This window comes from Chelonoidis abingdonii, chromosome 1 (genome assembly GCF_003597395.2).
Source record: "Chelonoidis abingdonii isolate Lonesome George chromosome 1, CheloAbing_2.0, whole genome shotgun sequence".
Classification (NCBI taxonomy): domain Eukaryota; kingdom Metazoa; phylum Chordata; order Testudines; family Testudinidae; genus Chelonoidis; species Chelonoidis abingdonii.
Genome location: NC_133769.1, coordinates 115,972,244 through 115,995,151, shown reverse-complemented (window position 1 = coordinate 115,995,151; position 22,908 = coordinate 115,972,244). Strand labels below are relative to the sequence as shown.

At 44.9% G+C, this 22,908-nt stretch overlaps 1 protein-coding gene across 5 annotated transcripts in view; it reads left to right on the top strand.

The window, feature by feature from the left end:
- Positions 1 to 22,908, top strand: part of SLC6A12 (solute carrier family 6 member 12) — a 66,707-nt gene that overhangs the window by 10,711 nt on the left and 33,088 nt on the right. For 3 of the 5 annotated variants that reach the window (XR_004371527.2, XM_075069361.1, XM_032764099.2), the window contains exons 2-10: positions 3,999 to 4,209; positions 9,826 to 9,960; positions 10,717 to 10,857; positions 13,819 to 13,906; positions 16,204 to 16,336; positions 18,977 to 19,111; positions 20,922 to 21,025; positions 21,930 to 22,054; positions 22,561 to 22,673. Coding sequence is in view for 4 of the 5 variants with exons in the window: in XM_075069361.1 (XP_074925462.1) it covers positions 3,999 to 4,209; positions 9,826 to 9,960; positions 10,717 to 10,857; positions 13,819 to 13,906; positions 16,204 to 16,336; positions 18,977 to 19,111; positions 20,922 to 21,025; positions 21,930 to 22,054; positions 22,561 to 22,673 (1,185 nt within the window). In the remaining variant the exon portion in view is untranslated. Of the gene's footprint in view, positions 1 to 2,417; positions 2,666 to 3,062; positions 3,188 to 3,998; positions 4,210 to 9,825; positions 9,961 to 10,716; positions 10,858 to 13,818; positions 13,907 to 16,203; positions 16,337 to 18,976; positions 19,112 to 20,921; positions 21,026 to 21,929; positions 22,055 to 22,560; positions 22,674 to 22,908 lie in introns of those variants that run through there. The other 2 variants (XM_075069364.1, XM_032764092.2) reach the window with 2 other exon arrangements.

The following is a 22,908-nucleotide window of genomic DNA, read 5'->3' as shown; positions in this document are numbered from 1 at the left end:
TGGACCCAAAACAAACACAGGAGCTTGTACCTGTGTCTCATTACACAGGCTGCAAACATTTAAAAACAAAAACATTCTGATAATGCAACAAAAAAAATCATACTTAAATCTAAAAGCCCTAGGAAAATAAAAGCTTACTATAACTTTCATAGGAATTTGTTAAAAAGTGGGAAGGAAGATAAACTTCTCTCTAATCCACGAGATTACAGAATAAGGGGCATATAAACTAGCTGTTACTAAGGTTCTGTGGTTTTCACTGGGGTGTTTGCGGCATTGCTCATTTTTTTTTTAAATTGAAACACTTGTAAAAATGTTAAATAAAGGGCTCTGTCTTCATATAGGCTTGTCCTTTAAAGTGTTTATTCCTTTACAAAACTTAATATAACTTTCACTTGTATTTGTTAAAAAGCAGGCAAAGAAGCAGCCTTCTTATCTCTAATCTACTGGTTTACAGAGGCTGTTTTTGCTGACAGCTGCTTTGCTGCAAAAGCCTACTGTTTCAAAGTATCCTTACAAAAAAAAAAAAAAAAGAAAAAGAAAAAAAAAATGACCAATGCGAGCCTAAAACCTAGGGAAAAACTTTATCATTATACATTACTTTTATAAACAGGTTTTCTGTGTGTTTAATCCTGGGTTGTTTCTGCATACTTACATTTTATTGAAACATTTATGCCAATGGGACTAAATAAAAAAAAGTGTCTTCAGATAGCCTGTTTTTCAAAGGGGTCTTCTTTTCTAATCCGCTACCTTCAAAGGGCTGTTTCAAGTTGTTCTCACTAAAAACATTGGGAAAAAGCTTTTAAAACCTTTTTCTTAGTCAGGATTTAGGCCAGAGGTGCTTCTGCATGCTTTTTTTATTATTATTGAAACACTCCTGTAAACAAAGGGCTGTGTCTTTAGGTAGGTTTGTCTTTTAAGTGTTTATTTAATAAGTTACAAAAGAGGGTTTTAGACATTACTTTAAAAAACACATTTTAAAATTGTTTATAGTACGTGTTGGGCAGCTTTCCTTACAGTGTGGGGCTAAAAAGGTGGTCCTGGTTATTTAAATAAGAGCAGAGCAGGGGCCCCTTTACTTGTTTTCTTTGGGGGGAAAAAAAGGCAGAAATCCTCTGGCTACATACTTTAACATCTTTAAACGTTAATGGATAAAAAGTTTTATTTTATATAGTAAGCTTATTTACAGTTAAAGTTACTATTCTTTCTAATACAAGTATTTGGCATAATTTTGTTTTAAAAACAGGCCTAGGGCTGCCTTCTCTCTGGTCACAGAGGCTGTTTTTGCTGACAGCTGCAAAAGCCTGCTGTTTTCACATTGAGCTTACTAAAAAATAACCACCTTAGCCTAAAACCTAGGAAAAAACATTATTACTTTTATAAACAAGTTTTTAACCCTGAACTGTTTCTGCAGACTTACATTTTATTAAAACACTTATGCCAAGGGTGCCATATAAAGAAATGTGTCCTCAGCTAGCCTGTTTTTCAAAGGGGTCTTCTTCTTTTCTAATCCACTACCTTCAAAAAGCTGTTTCAAATGATTCTCACTAAAAACCTTGGGGAAAAACTTTTTCTTAGGCCTTGGCTACACTGGTGCTTTACAGCGCTGCAACTTTCACACTCAGGTGTGTGAAATAACACCCCCCCCCCCGGGTGCAGCAAGTTAGCTAATCCTCCTGGGGAGGTGGAGTACCTGCAGCGCCGGGACCACACTCATACTTCAAAGTGCTGCCACGGGAGCGCTCCCACAGCAGCGCTTTGGAGTTTCGAGTGTAGCCAAGCCCTTAGTAAGGGTTTTGTGGGTTTAGGTCTGGGGTGCTTCTGCCTGCTCTATTTTATTAAAACATATGCAAAAGGAAGTGTCTTCAGGTAGGTTTGTTTATTTAATAAATTAAAAAGAGAGGTTTTTAGATATTACTTTAAAAAACATATTTAAAAATGGTTTATGGTATGTGTTGGTCAGCTTTTGTTACAGAGTCCTGGTTGTTTAGATAAGAACAGAGCAGGGGGCCTTTTCCTGAAAAAAACACAACATGCCTCTAGCTACATACTTTAGCTTTTTTAAACTTTTATTGTGAAAAGTTTTTATTTTATATAGTAAGCCTATTTACAGTTAAAGTTACTATTCTTTTTAGTACAAGTTTTTGGTATAATTTTGTTTTAAAAGCAGGCCTAAGGCTTTCTTGTTATGTTCTGGCCTTATCTCTAATCACAGAGGCTGTTTTTGCTAACAATGGCTTTGCTGAAAAAGCCTGTTGTTTCATATTGGGCTTACTAAAAAATAACCACATTAGTCTAAAACGTAGGGAAAAACAGTATGACTATACATTAGTTTTATAAACAGGCTTTCTGTTTTTAACCCTGGACTGTTTCTGCAAACTCACGTTATTAAAACACCTATACCAAAGGAACGTGTCTTCAGATAGGCTTGTCTTTTCAAGTGTTTATTCCTTTCCAAAACTTTCACCTTTATTTGTTTAAATAAATAAATAAACGGGGGCGGGGCCAGACAACAAATTTCTTCTCTCTGATCCCGTGTTTTACAAAATAAGGAAAATATAAACTGTCACTAAAAACCTGTGGCTTTAAACCTGAGGTGCTTCTGCATGATTTTTTTATTGAAACACATGCAAAAGGGATGTCTCTTCAGATAGGTTTGTCATTTTAAGTAAGTATACCTTTGCAAAACTTAATGTAACTTTTACTTGTGTTTGTTAAAAAGTAGGTGAAGAAGTAAACTCCTTCTCTATGATCCACTGACTCACAGATGCTGTTTTGCTAACAGGAGCTTTGCTGCAGCTTCACATTGTTTTTACTAAAAAAACAACCCCCATTAGTTTAAAACCTAGGGGAAAACTTTTAAAAATTGTCTGTTACTAAAAGCTTATGGTTTTAACTTTTATAAAAAACTCAATGTAAAAGGGCTACATGGCAAAAAAAAATGCTGGGGGTCTGTTTCTTTAGATAAGAATAAGGCACTTACAAGGGAGGGGAGGGGAGGGGAGGGGAGGGGGAGAGAAGGGAGTTGGCTCATGTTTAAAATCTTGGGACTATAGGATTGGTTCAGGAAAATGAATGATATGACGCTGCTGTAGAACAAACTCTGATTGGTCTGATCCAAAAGCGCTAATAAGAAGTCTGAAAGTTTCTGAGCCGAGTATTTGCCTCATTCTACAGAAAGACAGGAAAAGTAAAGATTCTGTCTCTCTCTGATTCAACCATGCACTCTCAATCTTTGCCCTTTGCAAAGGGGGCTTTCTTGTCCCTTTTCTTGCCCTGTTCTTTCTCTCTTTTTCTCTCTGACCTCTTTTTTTTTTGTTTTTTTTTTGTTTTTTTTTACCTACACTGGTATTGAATGCTTTTTTAGTCACTTCTTTTTACCATGTGCTTACTAAATAGGCTCTGTCTTTGTAAATTTCCTTTTTTAGCTGCCTGTGTTTTTCTTAGCCACCTTGATAGTTTTTACCATGTGCTTACTAAACAGGCTTTGCCCTAGTACATTTTCTTTTTAAACCTAGTTTTTAATGTTTTTAAATGCTTTTTTTTCACCTACACTGGTATTGAATGTTTTTTTTATTCACTTTTTTACCAGCTGCTTACTAAACAGGCTTTGCCTTAGTAAATTCCCTTTTAAAACCTATTTTTATTGTTTTTAATATTATTTAATGTGTTAAAGACTCTTTTCTTAACCTACCCTGATAGTAAATAGTTTAATTGTGTTTTTCTTAGCCACTCTTTATAGTTTTTACCAGGTGCTTACTAAACAGGCTTTGCCTTAGTAAATTTCCTTTTTAAACCTAGTTTTCAATGTTATTTAACTTTTTTCTTAACCCACCCTGATAATTAATACACCTTTTATATTTATCTCAAAATTTTCTATTCTTTAATAGCATACCAAACTAATGGGGCATGGAAACCTGTCAAAAATGCATGGTGATGAATACTACTCCTGTGTGTCCTGTAACAGCTTTTTATAGTCTGTGCTCTGTTTTCCCACCCAGTTTCCTGTGCTGCGTTGGGCTACAGAGAGTAAAGCACCTGTGGAGGCTGATCCCAATGGTGGCATGGTGCTGCTCAAAAAGGAGAAACCAGAAATGGAGCCAAGAGGCCAGTGGAGTAATAAAATGGAGTTTATGCTCTCCATGGCTGGAGAGATCATCGGCTTGGGCAATGTCTGGAGATTCCCTTATCTCTGTTACAAAAATGGAGGTGGTAAGTCCATAAAGCCCAGGCTGTGTGAGATGTTGGCTCAGGAATATGAGCACCAGAGCAGGCACTTTCATCTGTTCATATATACACATCCATACATAGAGACCATGCCTATCCCCCATACCTCCAGTGAAGCAATCACACAGTGAGATAAGCTGGGCTGTGGGAGACAAATCTCACTCCACAGGTGGATGCTCAGAGTAGCTCTGCCAGATGGAGAGGACCAATCCAGCTTTCAGTAGGCTCCCCATTTTAATAATGGATGAACCTCTAGGTTTGCCATTTGTAGAGGCAGCCAACAGGTGAGATGCCTATCTAAAACACAGCTGAATTATCAGAACCTTTGGGGGTTCCCTCCAGCAGGGAACCCACCCTGTCAGATCCCCCACCCAACAGTCCCTGGGACCCTTCCTCCTCAGCCCACATTCTCCCTCCTCCCAACTATTCCCAAGTTCTCTCTGATCACAGCTGATCTTCTGGCAGGGGAAAACACTTTGTTGCTGTTATTAACAAGGATAAGTGCAGAGTCCTGCACTTAGGGCAGGAGAATCCCATGCACTGCTACAGACTAGGGACCGAATGGCTAGTAGCAGTTCTGCAGAACAGGACCTAGGGGTTACAGTGGACGAGAAGCTGGATATGAGTCAACTGTGTGCCCTTGTTGCCAAGAAGGCTAACTGCATTTTGGGCTGTATAAGTAGGGGCATTGCCCGCAGATCGAGGGACATGATCATTCCCCTCTATTTGATGTTGGTGAGGCCTCATCTGAAGTACCGTGTCCAGTTTTGGGCCCCACACTACAAGAAGGATGTGGAAAAATTGGCAAGAGTCTAGCGGAGGGCAACAAAAATGATTAAGGGGCTGGAGCACATGACTTATGAGGAGAAACTGAGGGAACTGGGATTATTTGGTCTGCAGAAGAGAAGAATGAAGGAGGATTTGATAGCTGCTTTCGACTAACCCTGAAAGGGGTCCAAAGAGATGGATCTAGACTGTTCTCAGTGGTAGCAGATGACAGAACAAGAGTAATGTCTCAAGTTGCAGTGGGGGAGGTTTAGGTGTGGATGTTAGGAAAAACTTTTTTCACTTAGAGAGGTGGTGAAGCATTGTAATGGATTACCTAGGGAGTGGGTGGATCTCCTCCTTAGAGGTTTTTAAGTCAGATTACCAAGCCTCGGGGATGATTTAGTTGAAAATTCGGTCCTACTTTGAGCAGGGGGTTGGACTAGATGACCTCCTGAGGTCCCTTCCATCCCTGATATTTCTATGATTCTTCATGATCTCCTTCAGGGCTTGGGCTGCTCCTCAAGGGCACCTGGACAGTTGCCCCTATCCTGTATATTCTGTGACCCAGGCGATGCTCCCGTCCCACTAAACTCACCCTTCAGCGCCTGACTGGCCCATGATTGTAGCTTTGTCCCAGGACTTTGTATTTCTGGTAATCAGGATCAGGAAAAACACTTATCCAACAGAGGTGTGTTGTCCCAGTGAATTTCTAAAGCTGATAAGGTCACTGGATTTTCAAAGCTAAAGGACAAGCGCAATTTTCCTGGGGGTAAAGAAGAATTTGGAGATCTCAGGAGGATGTGCCTGGAGAGGAGAGAAGGAAAGGACAGCACTACCTCTACCTCTTCCCCAGTAATAGATCTATAAGTAGCTAACCCTGGCCAGGGGGAACATCCTACAGAAAAAGAATGAGAATACTTGTGGACTTAGAACTAACAAATTATTTGAGCATAAGCTTTTGTGGGCTAAAACCCACTTCATCAGATGAGCTTATGCTCAAATAAATTTGTTAGTCTCTAAGTGCTACAAATACTCCTCCAACGAAGTGGAGTATTACCCATGAAACTCATGCTCCAATACGTTCTTTAGTTCTATAAGGTACCACAGGACTCTTTGGGTATGGCTACACTTGGAAATGTGCAGCGCTGGGAGTTACAGCTGTGGTCGTACAGCTGTGTAGGAAACAGCGCTGCAGTGTTGGCCACACTCACAGCTACCAGCACTGCAATGTGGCCACATTTGCAGCATTTGGCAGCGCTTGGAGTGTGCATTGTGGCAGCTATCCAGCGTTCAAGTGGCTGCAACGTGCTTTTCAAAAGAGGGGGGTGGGTGGAGTGTGACAGGGAGCGTGGGGAGACAGAGAGAGCGATTTTTGGAGCAGACACTGTGAGCTCCCTGCTTGCAAATTCTGGCCATTTCCCCACCCCATCTCTCAATCACTCTTAAATTTAAAAGGCTTCAGACCCAGATAGCAGCTTCGGACGACTCTCTCCCCCGCCGCTGTGCTGTTTGTCTCCTCAACGCAAACAGCTGTGAACATTCCAAAGCCTCGGCTCGGCTCGCTCGCTGGAGCAAGAGCAGTGTGTTTGGTAGCTCCGGGAGTATCTTTCCGGTTTGTTGTAGACGGAATTCTGGGATACCTCTTAATACCTGGAGGCCAATAACAGTGCTGGTGAGTGCCACACCTGGATGAGCAGCGCTGCATCACCAGTGCTGGATTCGCTACACCCATAGCAGACCAGGAGTACAGGCCCGCTGCAGCCAGGGAGTTGCAGCACTGGCTGAGCTTTGTAAGTGTGGACACTGAGTAAGTTGCAGCGCTGTAACCCCCTCACCAGCGCTGCAACTTGCAAGTGTAGCCAAGCCCTTTGCTGCTTTTACAAGTACTCCTCGTTATTTTTGCGATACAGACTAACACAGCTTCTACTCTGAAACCAGTTCCCACAGAGAGAGTCCATCCCCCTTTACTGCTGCTTCTTGTGTAACTTGCTTAATTCCTTATTCCAGTAAAACTGCAGTAAGATCTTTTACATGGTTAAAAATGAGATTTTTCTAGTGACCGTAAAATGAAACAGAGTGAGGGGGAGATAACTGAACATCACGAGTTTGTTTAAAAAAATGGTTGGACTTTGGTTTATTAAGGAAAACTAAAATAATATAGTCCTGTAAGGTATTAAGAGCACACCTTGTGCTCCCATTCCACGGGCAGGTCCTGAGACAATGTTTACAGTCCTATATACCACTCCCCCTTTGACTTCCCATTCAGTAAAGGCCAGGTTACAGTTACCTTGCATTTGGGTCTCTTCTGCCAGGTGAAGGAAGGAGTATCAGGACTGATAATCCTTGCAGTCTCTATCCTGACCAGTGTAACTGAAAAGGCTATTTGCATACATTCTGTTGCATTAAAAATTACTAAATTATTTGCCTCAATGGTTATTTCTAATGTAGCTGTAACATATCAGGCTGTGATCTTGTTAGATCTCTCAAACTGACCACAGCTAGGTGAGGGCAAAACTTGGCTGGGAGACTACCATAGAAAATTTAAGATGTTGCAGAAAGTGGTTTTCATGTTTTAGTACAAAGCACCCTTCCCGTTGAGAACCAATGGCTCAGAAGTGTGTTGGGGGGTCGGCTGATCACATGTACAGTCATGAAAGCTTCCATGTTATTTTTTGCAAAAATAGATGTTAACCCTTATATCCTGGCTAGCGCTTTGGGAACTTCAGAATGGAAAGAAACTTTATAAATGTAAGGTGGCACTCTTAGAAATGATTATTGATTAAATTGATCCGCCACTAGGACGATCAGAATCAGAAAACAGGGTATGAGATCTCCCGAAGATTCATCTAATTAAGTACTGGATAATACTGTTGTCTCCGAAGAACTCTGACTAAAGGTCTTTTATGTGGCTGTGAAAGGAGCAGCTGCCTTTAGCTGAATATGTACAGGATCTATGTTTCCTACTTCATGAACTTGGACTGATGCTGTCTAGATGTGAAGGGTCTGCTGGCCCTACATCCCCTGCAACTATAATACATCCATGTTTAGGGAACATTTTGATGTTGCTCTATTTATTTTAACATTATTGGCATAAGAACAAGTAGGAATGTTCTTTATTTAGACCATTGTTAATTATCCTTCATGGGAAGGAATGTGAGTGTGCATGATTGATTCTGGCAAGGGAGAAACAGATCTAAGAAGAACCAGATTTGCTTTTGAGAGAAGGAGCCCAAATCTTTATTCCAAACATCTGTGTTTTTATCAGATGACTGGGGCAAAGGATGGGAATATATTCACTTATCATTTGTTCCTTGTGAGGGATGAGGCCCTGAGGGCTGTTGCTTCAGCCAGGAGGAGAATGGCATTTGCTTGCTGTATATCTGCCATTAGACTGGGGTGGGTGGGTTCTGAAGTGTGGAGTCCAGCTGCTCTCTTTGGAAAGGCAGATTAGGAGATGGGTGAAGGAAAGGCTGGAGACTGAACAAGATCCTGGCAGCAGTTGAGAATCAACTGGAGAGAGCTGTCCTGTGACGGCGGGGTAAGGAGGACCCAGTTTGGCTACAATAAGATTTCCTCTTATCTTCCCAAACCTTTGCTCAAACCGGTTTTAAAGGCTGAAAAGTATAGTCAACATTTATTTTCTGTGGCTTTTTTGGTCTTCTTGCCTGTGATGGTATTCTAGCCCCACTCTGAACCGTGGAGTCCAAAAAAATGGGGTACCAACATGAATTCCTCTAAGCTTAATTACCAGCTTAGATCTGATAGCTGCCACCACCCAAAAGTATAGTGTTTTGGGGCATTCTGGTCCTCCCAAAAACCTTTCCGTGGGTGCCAAGACCCAAAATTCCGTTGAATCTGCACAACAAGAGGGGAATAAACCATTTCCCTCCCCCTCCTTTCTTCCTCTCAAGATCTTCCCGCCCTGGGTACACTAGGAGATCATCGTGATTCAAATTCTTGAATCACAACACAGAAGGATGTCTCTCCCGCCCCTCCTTTCTTTTTCCCTTCTCCAACAATTCCCTGTGGTACAGACTCCGTTTCTTAGAGCCTTACAAGGGGAAAAAATCAATCAGGTCTTTAAAAAGAAGGCTTTTAATAAAGAAAGAAAAAATAGAATCCTGTAAATTCAAGATGGAATATTACAGGGTTTTCAGTTATAGACACTAGAGAGAAAACCTCCCCCCAGCACAAATATAAATTAAAATACTTTCAGCAAACTACACATTTGCAAATAAAAACAATCAAAAAGACTAAAACCGCCTTTATCCTGATACTTACTAAAATAGAACAGAAGAATTTTTTCAGAAAGATTGGAGAATCTGCTTATGTCTGGTCCCTCTCAGAACCCAGATAGAACACGGACAAAGAACAGAAAGAAACACGCACAAGAGCTTCCCTCCACCCAGATTTGAAAGTATCTTGTCTCCTGATTGGTCCTCTGGTCAGGTGTTCCAGGTTCACTGTTTGTTAACCCCTTACAGGTAAAAGAAATATTAACCCTTAACTCTCTGTTTATGACATTGCCGTTCCCCTCTTCCAGGTTCTGGCCAGGACCAGATGCGGCAGTGCTGAAATAGCATGAGGATGGGGTGCTTATGGTATTTCCAGGACAAGAAGAAGAAAGCTGAGAGGCGGTTCTCTTGCAAGATCTGCACAGTTTTGGAAGTGCACCAGGTCCATTTAGTTTGGATAGGCATTTGTATTCAAGGGTGTTTACCTAAGCCTTGATGGTACATCCGCTTCTTAGTGTGCCTGGTAATGGGCGATTATGATAATGTCAAGTAGTAAAGATTCCTCCATTTGCTACCCATTCTCTCTCTCTCTCTGCAGGTGCCTTCTTTATCCCCTACCTCATCTTCCTCTTCACCTGTGGGATCCCAGTGTTCTTCCTGGAGACAGCGCTAGGGCAGTACACCAGCCAGGGAGGGGTCACTGCCTGGCGGAAGCTCTGCCCTCTCTTTGAAGGTGAGTCAATGAATGGGTTTCTTGGGTCCACGATGGAATTTCTGGGTCTCATGGGTTTTTGTGTGAAAAATTTCAGAACGCCTGTTTCTTGTTCTGAAGCAGAACAAGACAAATGATAAAACATGGACTTTTTTGTGAAATAGAATTCTTGTTTTCTGGACAGCTCTACTTTAAAACTGCAGACAATTAATATCACAACTATCCTGAAGTTTTATGATCTCCATTTTACAGTGAGGGAAACTGAGGCACAGAAAGATTAAATGAATTAATCAGAGTGGCATTTGCTGATATTGGCAGAGCCAGCATTAGAAGCTACCTCCTAGAATCATAGAATATCAGGGTTGGAAGGGACTTCAGGAGGTCATCTAGTCCAGCCCTCTGCTCAAAGCAGGACCAACCCCAGCTAAATCATCCCAGCCAGGGCTTTGTCAAGCTGGGCCTTAAAAAACAATAAGGATGGAGATTCCATCACCTTCCTGGCCCTATGCTTTTGCTCTGGCCCCATTGTTTGGGTGTGGGATGTAATTAGCAGTGAAAACTCTTTTTATTTCTAATTTCTCCACCAGGATGAACCACATCTGGATCACCCACCCTCAACCTGAGTCTTACAGGATTCTTTGGCGAACCAAATTGCTCATTAATCTGCCCCGCCTGCAACTCCAGTGGGATGGCCTATGGCACTATTTGAAGCTAAAGTCTGATCTATTTGGGGCTAGCCTGGGGCCATTTCCTAACCCCTGTCCCTTTCCCTCTTAGGAATTGGATACACCTCACAAGTCATCGAATCCTATCTGAATATCTACTACATCATCATCCTGTCCTGGGCTATCTTCTACCTGTTCAGCTCCTTTACTGCTGTGCTTCCCTGGGCCACCTGTAATAATCCTTGGAACTCAGGTACAGCTTCAGCTAGTCTGCTTCTGGAAAGAGGATCTAGGTTTGAAAACTTTCCATCAAAACTGCTTTTTGACAGAAAATTGGGTATTTGATTAAACACATTTTTTCTCACTGTTTGCCTTATGTGGAAAATTTTGAATTTTCATTGAAATATTCAGCTGAAAACTAAAATATTTTGATTTCAATATGCAGTTGTGGACCAAATAGCTGGTGTTTGGTTTCCTCATGTGCAGAGCTGGATTTTCACCTTGCATGCCCCTAGGCAGGGTCCACACACCTTCCCTGGTGTCAAGGCAGCTGCGGGGCCCCTGGCTCCGAGCTCCCCACCCCCACAGGGGCTCGAAGCTCCAGAGTCTCCTTCCACCCATGACTCGGTGCTCTAGGGCTCCCCACTGCCTACGGAGGCTGGGAGCAGCGATCCCACCCCCTCCAAGGCCGCCAGGAGCAGCAGGGTCCTCCTACTGTTTGTGGCAGCTTGGAGATCTGGGGCCCCTGTTGCCAGGCAGCAGCCAGGAGCTGTGAGGTGATCCCCAGCAACTTGCAGCAGCTGGGAGCTGTGGCAGATTAGCCACTGGGCCAATGGGGCCCATGTCCAGGGGTCCTGGTCAACTGGGGGTCCCCGGAAAAATGGGCACTCCAGTGCCCTGACCTGTTCCACTGCCTGCCCCGGCGCTCCTGTCCGGGAGCAGGGTCAGGGTGCAGGGGCTTGCCCCACTCCTCGCACCCACCCAGTGCTCTTGATGGGGAGCGAGAGAAGCCCCTCCTCTCCCCAGCAGGAGTAGTGGGGGAGGGGGGACTGGGGTAAGCCTCCATACTCTGACCCCATTTCCTCAGCAGAAGTGCAGCGGTGGGGGTGGGAGGGACTGCAGGTGTAAGGGGTGGGGAGTGTCCCCCACTTGCTCTGGTCCAGAGCCCCACAAACCCCTTATCTTCCTCTGCCCAGGAGCTCCAGGGGTCCCTGCTGCCTGGTAGAAGACGAGAACTGTGAGATATCCTCACAGTGGTTCTGATCTCCTCACGATTGCAGGCAGTGAGGGTATTGTCACTTCTAACTTTTAGGTATCCTGCCACCCAACCCCCTCCACCATAGACCCCGCACTGCCCCAACACATACATACCTCCCATGCCCCCCACTGGCCAGCGCCCCTCCACAACCCCCCCACTACCCAGAGCCTCTCCACAACCCCCCAGAGACCTGCTCTGCCCCCCCGACTGCACTCACCAGCCCCACTGGGAGGTGACTGTGTCTGCTGGGCTGAGCGAGGAGTGATCCAGCAGGGCTGCATGGGGCCGTCTCTCGCTCAGCCAACTCTGGCCCCACCCCTGCTAGGAGTGGCAAAAATTGATTTTTTAGGAGCCCCTAGTCATGTGCCTACTGAGCCTAATGGGAAATCCAGCCCTGCTCATGTGCCCATTCTTCTCTATGGGCTGGGCTCCCCAGCTAGACTACTTCTCCCATGATGCACCATGTCCAGGATGCAACAGCCTCCCGCCGCCATGAGGAGAGACCATGGTGCATCATGAGTCAGGTAGTCTGACTGGGGAACTCAGCTCATAGTGGGAGCATGCAACAGCCAAACTACAACTCCTATGCAGGGGCAGCTCCAGGCACCAGCACACCAAGCGTGTGCCTGGGGCAGCAGGCCACGGGGGGTGCTCCACTGGTTGCCACAAGGGCGGCAGGCAGGCTGTCTTCGGTGGCATGCCTGTGGAGGGTCCGCTGGTCCCGCATCTTCAGTGGCCCTTCCGCAGGCTGCCGCCAAATCAGCGGGACCTGGGACCTCCTGCAGGCAAGCCACCGAAGGCAGCTTGCCTGCCATGCTTGCATGGCAGGAGAGACCATGGTGCATCATGAGTCAGGTAGTCTGATTGGGGAACTCAGCTCATAGTGGGAGTATGCGGCATCCAAACTACAACTCCTATGGCAGCATTTCTGAATCAAAATGTTTTGGTTTTCGATTTTTCATGGGAAACTCATAATTTTCAGCAGCAAAAAAAGCCCATTTTCAGACCAACTTTAGTCTGGAGTCCTCACCCCACTCTAAACCATGGAAGGAACTTTTCATTGGAGCTGGCACTACCCTTATCTAGTGTAACGGGGTACAGCACAAACCACTCACTGCACCTCAGACTCTCAAACATCTGGGCCAGCCTCTGTCACAGCAGAGAGTTGTTTGTTCAGTCAGTCTTTGGCTTACTCAGGCCAGGTCTCTGCTTGGAGTGCATGGTCGGTATAGCTGCACCAGTGTACTGTACAGGCAAAGCACGTCTCATGTGGTTGCAGCTTATACTGGCAAAATTGTGCTTTGTCCAGTATCGCTTATTCCACCCCTTGTTCCCTGAGTAAAATAAGCTTTCCTGGCAAAACTCTTAGTCTCAAATCAAGGTCGGATGTTTTTCTGAAAGATTTGCTCTGGAGATTATTTTGGGGAAGGTCTATGGCCTGTGTCATCCAGGAAGCCAGACTGGATGGTCGCAGTGGTCTCTTTTGGCTGTGCAATCTGTGGATCTATGGAAGTTCCCCTCTCCATGTTCAGTCAACTCACAGTCCTTCCCTTGCCATACCCCTGACAAGGGTCACTGCCTTCCCCAAAGGAGAATCCGACTCTCGCAGTTCCACAAGCAGAGCTTTATTTGTGGGGAAAGCCAGGGAAATTCCTCTCTGAGCTATCTCTTAACATTAAGTAACTTCCCAGCCTGGGTAACCATAGTCGCTGCCCCACAGTACCCTGCATTCCACAGCCATCTGGATTCTATTCAGTAAGGAGCCTCCACTTTCCCCATCCCTCTGACTGTTCCTGGACTAGGATTCTGACAGGGGTGGGGGGAGAGTGATGTTTTACAGGGCAAAGTGAAGTGTTTGTTTGCAGCTGAAGTGAACAGGGAGGAGGTGGGAGGGAGCACAAAGGCTGAGAAGCACGAGAATTCTCCAGGCTCATTGACTTGCTTCCTCCTTTGTAGATCGCTGCGTAGACTTTCTGAATCACTCTAACATGGAGAACTGGACAGCGCCTGCTAATGCCACCTCCCCTGTTACTGAGTTCTGGGAGTACGTACCCCGGTTTCAGACTCTTTTCTCCTCAAGAGGTCACTGCAGTGTGTGAATACTCCAAATGGAGTCTCCAAAAGGCCACATCTCGGAGCCCAGAACTATGGCACATCGCACATCATGGGGCACATGAGCACACTCCCTGCACATGCAGACTTGCATACTGACAGGGCACACTGACTGACAGAAATCCATGAGGCACATGGACACTCCCAAGACACACACTGTCTCACCCCATGCACCACACAGCCCCAGAGGTCGGACATTAACCCTTACCAAGAACACATGCATGTACGCAAATGGACACATTCTTTCTGACATGGCAGATGCACTCAGCACCCGCAGGCTGTGGATACACAGGGCCTGAACACATGTTGGCAGTGCCACCTTGACAGACACCTAGCGGGCACACATGTACACACACTAAGTGTGATGATCTATCTAGAGCAGGAGGCCAGGTGGGAGGGGGCTGGAAGAGATTCTGCAAAGATACTCTGCGGTGAAGCAGGAAGAGACAAAGTAGCTTTTCCCCTTATTCTAATTGAGTTCCTTGTTTAGTGTTAGAGGAAAGCAACTTTTTCTGTGATTCTTTACGGCTGGGCACCTATGCACCCCATGAAAACACCCAGAGGGCAAACAGGAGTGCTGACAGAAGTGCTGAAAGGAGAAATGCTGCAGAATACACTGTAGGGAATCATCCAGCACTGGCCCTCAGGGGGCGTGAACAACATGGGAGTTGTAATTCTAAGGACTTGCACTCACAACTGTGCCCCCTCTCAATCTAGGGAAGTGACAGGAAACAAGTGGGAATCAGGGGCTCAATCACACTAACACGTTTTCATCCATCACTTTCAAAGTGCTTTGCAAAGGTGATCAGTATCCATTATCCCACTTAGCCTGTCTGGGTATGTCTACACAGCAACTAGACACTCACGGCTGGCGTGTGCCAGGAGACTTGGGCCTGTTTCATTGCTGTGTAGATGTCCAGGCTTGGGCTGGAGCCTGGGTTCTAGAACCTTGCCAGGTCAGAGGGTCCCTGATTCTGGGCTCCAGCACAAGCTCAGGAATCTATATTGCAGTGAAACAGCCCCACAGCCCACCCACCACAAGCCTGACTCCACTGGCACGGGCCAGCTGTGGGTTTTTCTTTGCTGTGTCTCAGCTTCCCCATTGGTGAAGTGACTTGTAGAATGACACAAGATGAGTCGGAGGAAGAGCTGTGTCAGGCTTCCATGCCTTGGGCCCATCTACCAATAGCTACAAAAAACATTGTGATTTCAGTACAACATTGCTGGCTACAAGGGAGCGCCTAGAGTTCTGGGGGGAAGTTTGGCCGGGAGGAATAGAGTTGTCATAGATATTAGGGTAGTGAGAGGCTGCAGGGGAACTGTCTGGACATGGTGGTCAGCTCTCACATGGGGTCCCTGTTACACTATGTCTACACTATGAACAGGGGTGTGTGGTCCCAGCTCTTGTAGATATACTGATGCCAGCTCTCATCTGAGCTAGCATGCTTAAAAGAGTAGACATAGTAGTGTAGCCATGGTAGCATGGGCGAAACAGCACCATGCTGGATGCTCTGAGTACAAACCCTCCTAAACTCCATGGGCACGTAGTGGGGGCTGCTAGCACAAGCCACCCCTGCCCATGCTACCACGGCTACACTGCTATTGTCAGTGTGCTAACTTGGGTGAGGGTGCTGGCGAGTACGGCTGGGTGAAGTGGGAATCACCCCTCCCATCCCCCACTCATCATGTAGACCTAGCCTTAGGGAGCCTGGGTGCTGACGGGAACCTGTAAGGATGAATGAAGGTCATAACCATAAGAGATCCTGGAGAGAGCAATAGAGCATGGGGTGGTTGGAGGAAACAAAGTAGCCAGCAGGTGATTAGGAGCCATTGATGCTCCCGGTGGGCTGCAGGAGAGGCTGCTGATGGAGTGTGACCTGTGAGGCAGTCAAAGGGATGGCAGTGATGTGAGATCGGGAGTGACTGTGCTGTGAATGATTGGGGGCTGCAGTGGGGCTATTGAGGGCTTTGGGAGAATTGGAGAGCCCAGGCTGATTAAAGGGTGAGGTGGAACTGCAGGGGCCAGGCTGCGAGGGGATCCCAGAGACACCTAAGGCATTATGGTGACCAAGAAGACAGTATTGCTGTCAGGGCTAGGGTGACTGGAAGCAGGAGTGTTGGGGGAGATTGAGCAGCTGTGCTATGGGATGTGTATGAAAACTCTGGGCAGGGGGTGGCTGGAAGACTCAAGTCTGGGATGTTAACCTCTCTTACCTCCTGCACTGTCAGGAAGCGAGTCCTGGGACTCACAGACGGTATTCACAATCTGGGCACTGTGCGCTGGGAGCTGGCTCTCTGCCTCCTGTTCGCCTGGGTCATCTGCTACTTCTGCATCTGGAAAGGAGTCAAGTCCACAGGCAAAGTAAGAGCAAACTCTGTCCCTTTAGTCCCTAAACCTCCTCCTAGCTGCCATTATATCTCTTTTTCACCTTCTTAGCCTTCTCCATGATATAGAGAGAGGAGAAGAAGAAAGGAGGCAGGGAACACACAAGACATAGGGCTGTACTCAGATTGGCATGGGTGGGTGCAACTGCATTGAAGTCACAGCTGCTTACGCTGGGTCTGAATTTAATCCATTATGAGAAGAGCAAAGAAAGTCAATCAGAGGGGAGACACGGGAAAGATCTTAGAAGAAATAGTGAAGCCCTAGACCAGCATGGTCCACTGTAATGGGGAAACCTTGTGAAAGATGCTGCTTCACCATTAGCAACACAGAATCATCCAGTTGCTGATGTACAGTCCCCAAGTGGTCTGGTGGCTTTTGCAACATTGGCCTGTTTTAGTGTCAAATCTGTACATTTCTAGAGGACCTGTGACAATTGCTGAGGGGTGAGTGGCCAGTTTCTTCAATCCCCTTCTTCCATAAAAGATGTTTCCCAAAATTTGCTCTCTCTCCATCCATGAAGCTCTCATCACTCTCACCTTTTCCTGGTACAGGTATTGGGACGCATCCTTCACAATAGATGCATTTCTTTAGTTCTGTGTCAATGAGCTGTGAGTCCACAGGGCTGTCTTTCCCATATTTACAACCTTTTTACCACTGTGCTCCTTGGCTCAACTCTCAGATGAGAATGTGTGGAGCCTGCAAGACTCTTTGCCTTTAATGGAAATGTACTGAGTTGCTCTCTCCTGCTTGCTGCATATGTGTGGAGACACAGGGGACTCAATTAAAATCCATGTCTCCTCTCCACTCTTCTCTCTTTGCACTTCAGAAAACAATCAAATACTGAACTGTAAACATGCGGATTTAAAAAGATACTTTAAAATGATGTTGAAAAATTGGAAAGGATTCAGAAGAACTACAAGAATGATCTGATGCCTGGAAAATCTGTCTTACAGTTAAAGCCAACTTGGAAACAGTTTTCCTGTCCTGTGAAAACTTTTGGGATTTCAAAAAAACTTTTCCCATTCTGAATCAGGACAAAAGCTCAAAATATTAAAAATTTTCACAAACTGAAAAATAATAAATAAATAAATAAATAAAAAAAAATTCAATTTGGGTCAATTGAAATGTCTAGTTTCAATAATTTCACAATGCTTCATTTCTATTACAAGTTTTCAACTTTTTTTTACTTCTATTAGTTTAGTTTTCTAAACCTAAAATTGTTTTCAACTGATAAGCCAGAATTTGTCATGTTGGCAATGTTGAAACTTTATATACAAAACATTTTGAGTATCAATTTGTGGAAACCGACCCTTTTCCATGAAAAGTTTTGGTTTTGACAAATCCACATATTTTGATGGGTAAAAATAGTTTGATCAAGATTTTTCCAACCATATCTACTGACAGTGAGAGACTAAAAGAAGTTCAATCTGTTTATCTTAACAAAGAGAATGTTAAGAGGTGACTTGATCAGTCATAAGTATTTACATGGGCAGAATATTTCTGACAGTAGATACCTCCTTAATCTAGCAAAGTCATAACAAGAGCCCATGGTTGGCAGCTGATGTTTGACCAATTCAAACAAGAAATAAGGTGCAAATGTTTAACAGTGACAGTAATTAACCATTGGAGCAATTTACCTAGGAATGTGGTGGATTCTCCATCATTCCAAGTCTTTAAATCAAGCCTAGATGTTTTTCTACAATAAATGTTCTAGGTCAGTCAGAAGTTATGGGCTTAATGCAGAAATTGCTGTGTGAAATTCTATGGCCTGTGCTGTGCATGAGGTCAGATTAGATTATCAGAATGGTCCTTTCTCCCTTAAAATCCACTAATCTGATGGGATGCTGTCAGGTAATTTAACTGTTCTCCTCTGCTTCTTACCGCCAGAAAAAGCTGTGCTTTGACATATTATGAACAAGCAGTAGAGAGTTCACAGAATCTCTTAAGAACATACTTTAGTTTAATATTTGCAGTGATGTAAGATTATATTCAGAGATCATCTACAGAACTTTGTAGTCAACAGGAAGTCAACTCTTGACTGAAAGTTAATTTTTAATAGTCAATACTTAAAGGCCCAGTTCCACATACCAGATCTGGGAGAATAATTCATATGAAAAGTCTGACTGAGTAGTTTTTAATAACCAGTTCACTTTGGCGACATTTGTGTTCCTTTTGTGTTTACTTTCCTCATACTTCAAATAAATCTGGTTTACTAGCATAAATGTTCACAAAAAGTGAATTTCAGAGACAAATTTCAGTGCGAGCAGTGCTTGTATGCTCCTCCAATCAGGGAACAGAAACAGTCACAGTCCAATCACAGTCAAATAACACAGTTTGATATTTGAATAGTTGCGATCAATCCATAGTGTGAACAAAAATTCAAAAGGATATTATTTGAATGAATCTGAATAATGAATACGTTTAAGGAAATTGCAGCTTGCTCACTGATATTCAATTCCACAAGCAGAAACGGGCTTGACGAATGATTCATTCTGCTCAAACGGTTCCCTAAACCAATACATTTCATTTCCCACACAAAAGAGAGGATGGGAGGGCTTTGGATATATAATCTATAGAGTGACAACATTCCCTTTTTATCTTTCTCTCTGCTTCCAGGTTGTTTACTTCACTGCCACGTTTCCCTATTTGATGCTTTTTGTTTTGCTAATTCGAGGGGTCACCCTGCCTGGTGCTGCTGAGGGGATCATGTTCTACCTGAAGCCAGACACTTCCAGGCTTACAGACCCACAGGTGAGTAAATACAGCCTGATACTGTGAGATGTGGAGAGACTCCAACAAAGTGGTGACGGGGAAAGCAGGGGTTCAGCACCTTGCAGGATCAGGCCTTAACTGACTGTTATCTAGATCAGGTTGGACTTCCCTCCCCTAAGAAACCGACAAAATACTGAGGCTTCTTTAAAAGGGTTGATGGGGGAGTCTCAGCCCAACACAAATATAGCCTTTTTGTCAGTGTATTTTAAACATATGGATGTGTTAGGTCATTGCCATTCAGGGGCTTGGCAAATGCAGAAGCATCTATTAAATATTCAGTGTATGACAGATGGTTTTGTTGAGCCTTAAGTGAAATGATGATGAACAAAAGGAGCAAAAACTTATCTGTTCATGCTCTCTGGCATGAGCGGTGGAAGCTTGACACTGTGTAACTTGCATTCAGTGTTAGTTCCCTGAGTTTGCAGATCTCTAAACTATTGTTCCATGCATCCCAATGGCGTGTTAATTCTGAGACCTAACGGAGAGTATTTAAACGTTAATTATTTCACTGCTGATTATTGTAGCAGAAGCATTCAGCTAATGTGCTTTTCCCACAATCTCAAACTGTCTCTCACATCTTCCTGGATGGCAAAAGGCCCAACTGCTCCCTACCCAGCTGCTAACACCTCCAGCTTCCCCTGATGACTTTCAGATACAGTTATGTTTTGTCAACACAAAAATCGGGCATATGTTGAAAACATGGAGACAGCTTAAGTTAAATGGAATTTTAATATGTAAATAAACAACACAGGGGCTCAGTGTTTTATTCGTGTTCAATTAATTCATTAAAAACTTCCATTTTCTAATCTAAATGAAGTTGATATGGAATTTCTGGTCTGCCACGTGGGAGAGCTGCAGGAGCTAGACACCCTGCTGCAGAATTTGAGTCCAATTTGCTGTGGAGAAGTTTGAACCTTGATTATAATGGGGGTTGAGGGGAGAGACAAGTGGGGGAAGGTTCCTGGGTGAATCTGTAAGCCTGGATCCATGAGGGATCTCAGTTAATTCAAACAGCAGTGGCTGGCTGCATGTATTTGAAGGCCTGCCAATTTGCAGCCACTTGGAAGCCTGCTGGGCATCATTTAGGGGACAGCAAGGATAGTGGACAAAAGTGTTCCTTCCTGGCTGTTAACTTGCTACTAATATCCCTCCCTGTCTGTGTGGAAGATTCTGAGCACTGCAGCCCATCTTTTGTGGCTCTGTATACTAGCATACTAGGATCACACTGTTTGAGAGAAAGTGCAATCAATACAGTGGAGGAGGAGCCAGCGGCTGAAGACTGAAATAAACAACAAACTCTGCTGCTCTCGATGGGTGCCGGGATGAGTTAATGAAAATCATAGTGGTGATGAGATGCTATGAACCCAACATATCCTGGCTGCTCCCGTTGTCCTGATCTTCCTCCATCCTCATGTGTAGGGAATACGAGGCTGTGTGGTGTCATATAGAGGTTTTATTGGCACTTGTTTAGGATGGCGTTGTGAGATACTCATGGTTTTTTCACTACCAAGTGGCTACGTGATCTCCAACCTGTGCTGGTACAGTCTTTATACCATGTCAGATCCCCATGCATCCTCCCTTTTCATGGTGGAATCTTCACTCCAGTCCCCCAGGTTGGGACAATCAATCCAGAGACATGTCACACCCTGTATGGATTCTTCCCTTCTCTGCCTGATGTGGATTTCTCCATGTCTGACAAGTTGCTGCCCCAAAGTGTGTGTACCCTGACAGGACTTTACCATTTATTTCCTTAGCCATGGCTGGAAATCACAGTCCTTTTCTGTTCTAGGTGTGGATGGATGCAGGCACTCAGATCTTCTTCTCTTATGCTATCTGCCAGGGGTGCTTGACAGCTTTGGGCAGCTACAACAAGTACAATAACAACTGTTACAGGTAGGAATAGCCTGTGCTCCTCTCTCTCTCTCTCACATCCGGCTGAGGGCTGTGTGGGCAGGTGAGCAGAATGTAGTTGGAGCTGTGGCACTCACTGCTTCAAAATCACACGTGGGGCCTACGTCATTTCATCCTATGCTCTTGGCAGCTCTTACAAGCTAAGCAGGGCTCAGCGACTGGGTAGGAGATTACCCAGGAAAACCCATGGGCTACAAGAAATGCCTTTGGTGGCTCTGCTGGTGGCACTCTGCCACCTGGATAGGGAGAGGGGGCATGGGACTCCGGGAGGTGCCACTGTTGAGTTGATGTGGGTTTTGTAAATGTTACCTGATATGGAAATAAGATTTAGTAATGCATGTGGCCAAATTCAGTTCAGTTACCTGGGTCTGATCTCAGGGGAATTAGCCAGATTCACAGTGGTCTGTTCCCGTTTCCTCTCAGACCTGATCCCCAGCCCATTCAAGTCAATGGGAGTCTTTCTATTGGTTTCAGAGGGCTTTGGATCAGGTGCCTTGTGATTTAAGGATCCTTTTTCTCTCAATATTTGTTCCATTGCTCTACCCTCATATGATGATTCCTGTTGCCCCTTGTTGTGCCAAGTCCCTAGTGCCTTCACTGGGGCATCCTGCTTACAATATATGGCTGCAGCCTCCGGTCATTTTTATTGCCAGGTATAATGGTATACCACAAGAACCGGGGTCAAGGCTGTAGGCTGCCGAGTTCTGTTTTGGGCTGTTGGCCTCTGGAGAAGTCTCAGGCTAGTGTTAGTGTAAGCAAGTGCATGGATTCATGTCCCATTCAGAAAGCTGAGCACAAAGCAATTGCCCAGAGTGGTAAATTTGCAGAGGAAAACAATGTTTGTGCTCTCTCTCTCTCTTTGCTCTCTTTGGTTCTGCCCCAACAGGGACTGCTTCATGCTGTGTTTCCTGAATAGTGCCACCAGCTTTGTGGCCGGCTTTGCTATCTTCTCTGTGCTGGGCTTCATGGCACAAGAACAGGGTGTGCCCATTTCAGAAGTGGCTGAGTCAGGTAGGTGCTTTCTAAATGTGGCAGGGCCAAAAGGAAAACTTAAAGCATGGGTGGACTTTTTAGGAACTGACACCTTTGAATATGAAGCCAGCCCATGAGGTTAGCAGTGCTGCTACCCTTGAACCATTCCTACATCCTCTGTAATTGCTCGTGTTCCCAGTCCAGTTGCCCAGAACAGCCTCTGCCTATTCTGTGGACTCAGAGGCCCTGTCGTCCAGAACCTGCTATCAGGATTCTCTGCTATCCTGATGCACTTAGTGCCACTATCCAGAAGCAGACCTGCATTCCCCCTTGTTTTGAAATCCCTGATTCTTCTTTCCAAAACCAGCCGCTCAGCTCATGTCAGCAGTTATTATCCTGTGTGTCAGTGACCATTGCACGATACATTCTGGGGAAGCGAGGTCTTGGCAGGCTACGTTTTTTAAACGGCACATCAAACTTGTCTCTGAGTTACTGGGTCGTGTTGTTGGGGAAACCTCATCTTTACTCAGCTCTCTGATTGGCAGGTCCTGGCCTAGCATTCATTGCATATCCAAAGGCTGTAACGATGATGCCTGTGTCTCAGCTCTGGTCCTGCCTATTCTTCCTTATGCTGATCTTCCTGGGACTGGACAGCCAGGTACAGTAAATAACCCTCCTCTTTCCCTCAAACTCCAAGGTGTCTGTCACATGTTTGAGAGCCTCATGTAGATCATAACTCTTGGGTGGGAAATGGTGATGTGTCTCTCAGCCACCTGGAACACCTGTCACACATCCATGTTACTACTTCAGAATGATAATACTTAAGAGCTGGCTGGTACATTCCAGCAGTCAGCTGGTGTTAGATGTTACTTCTTATCAGTGACCTGCAGCAC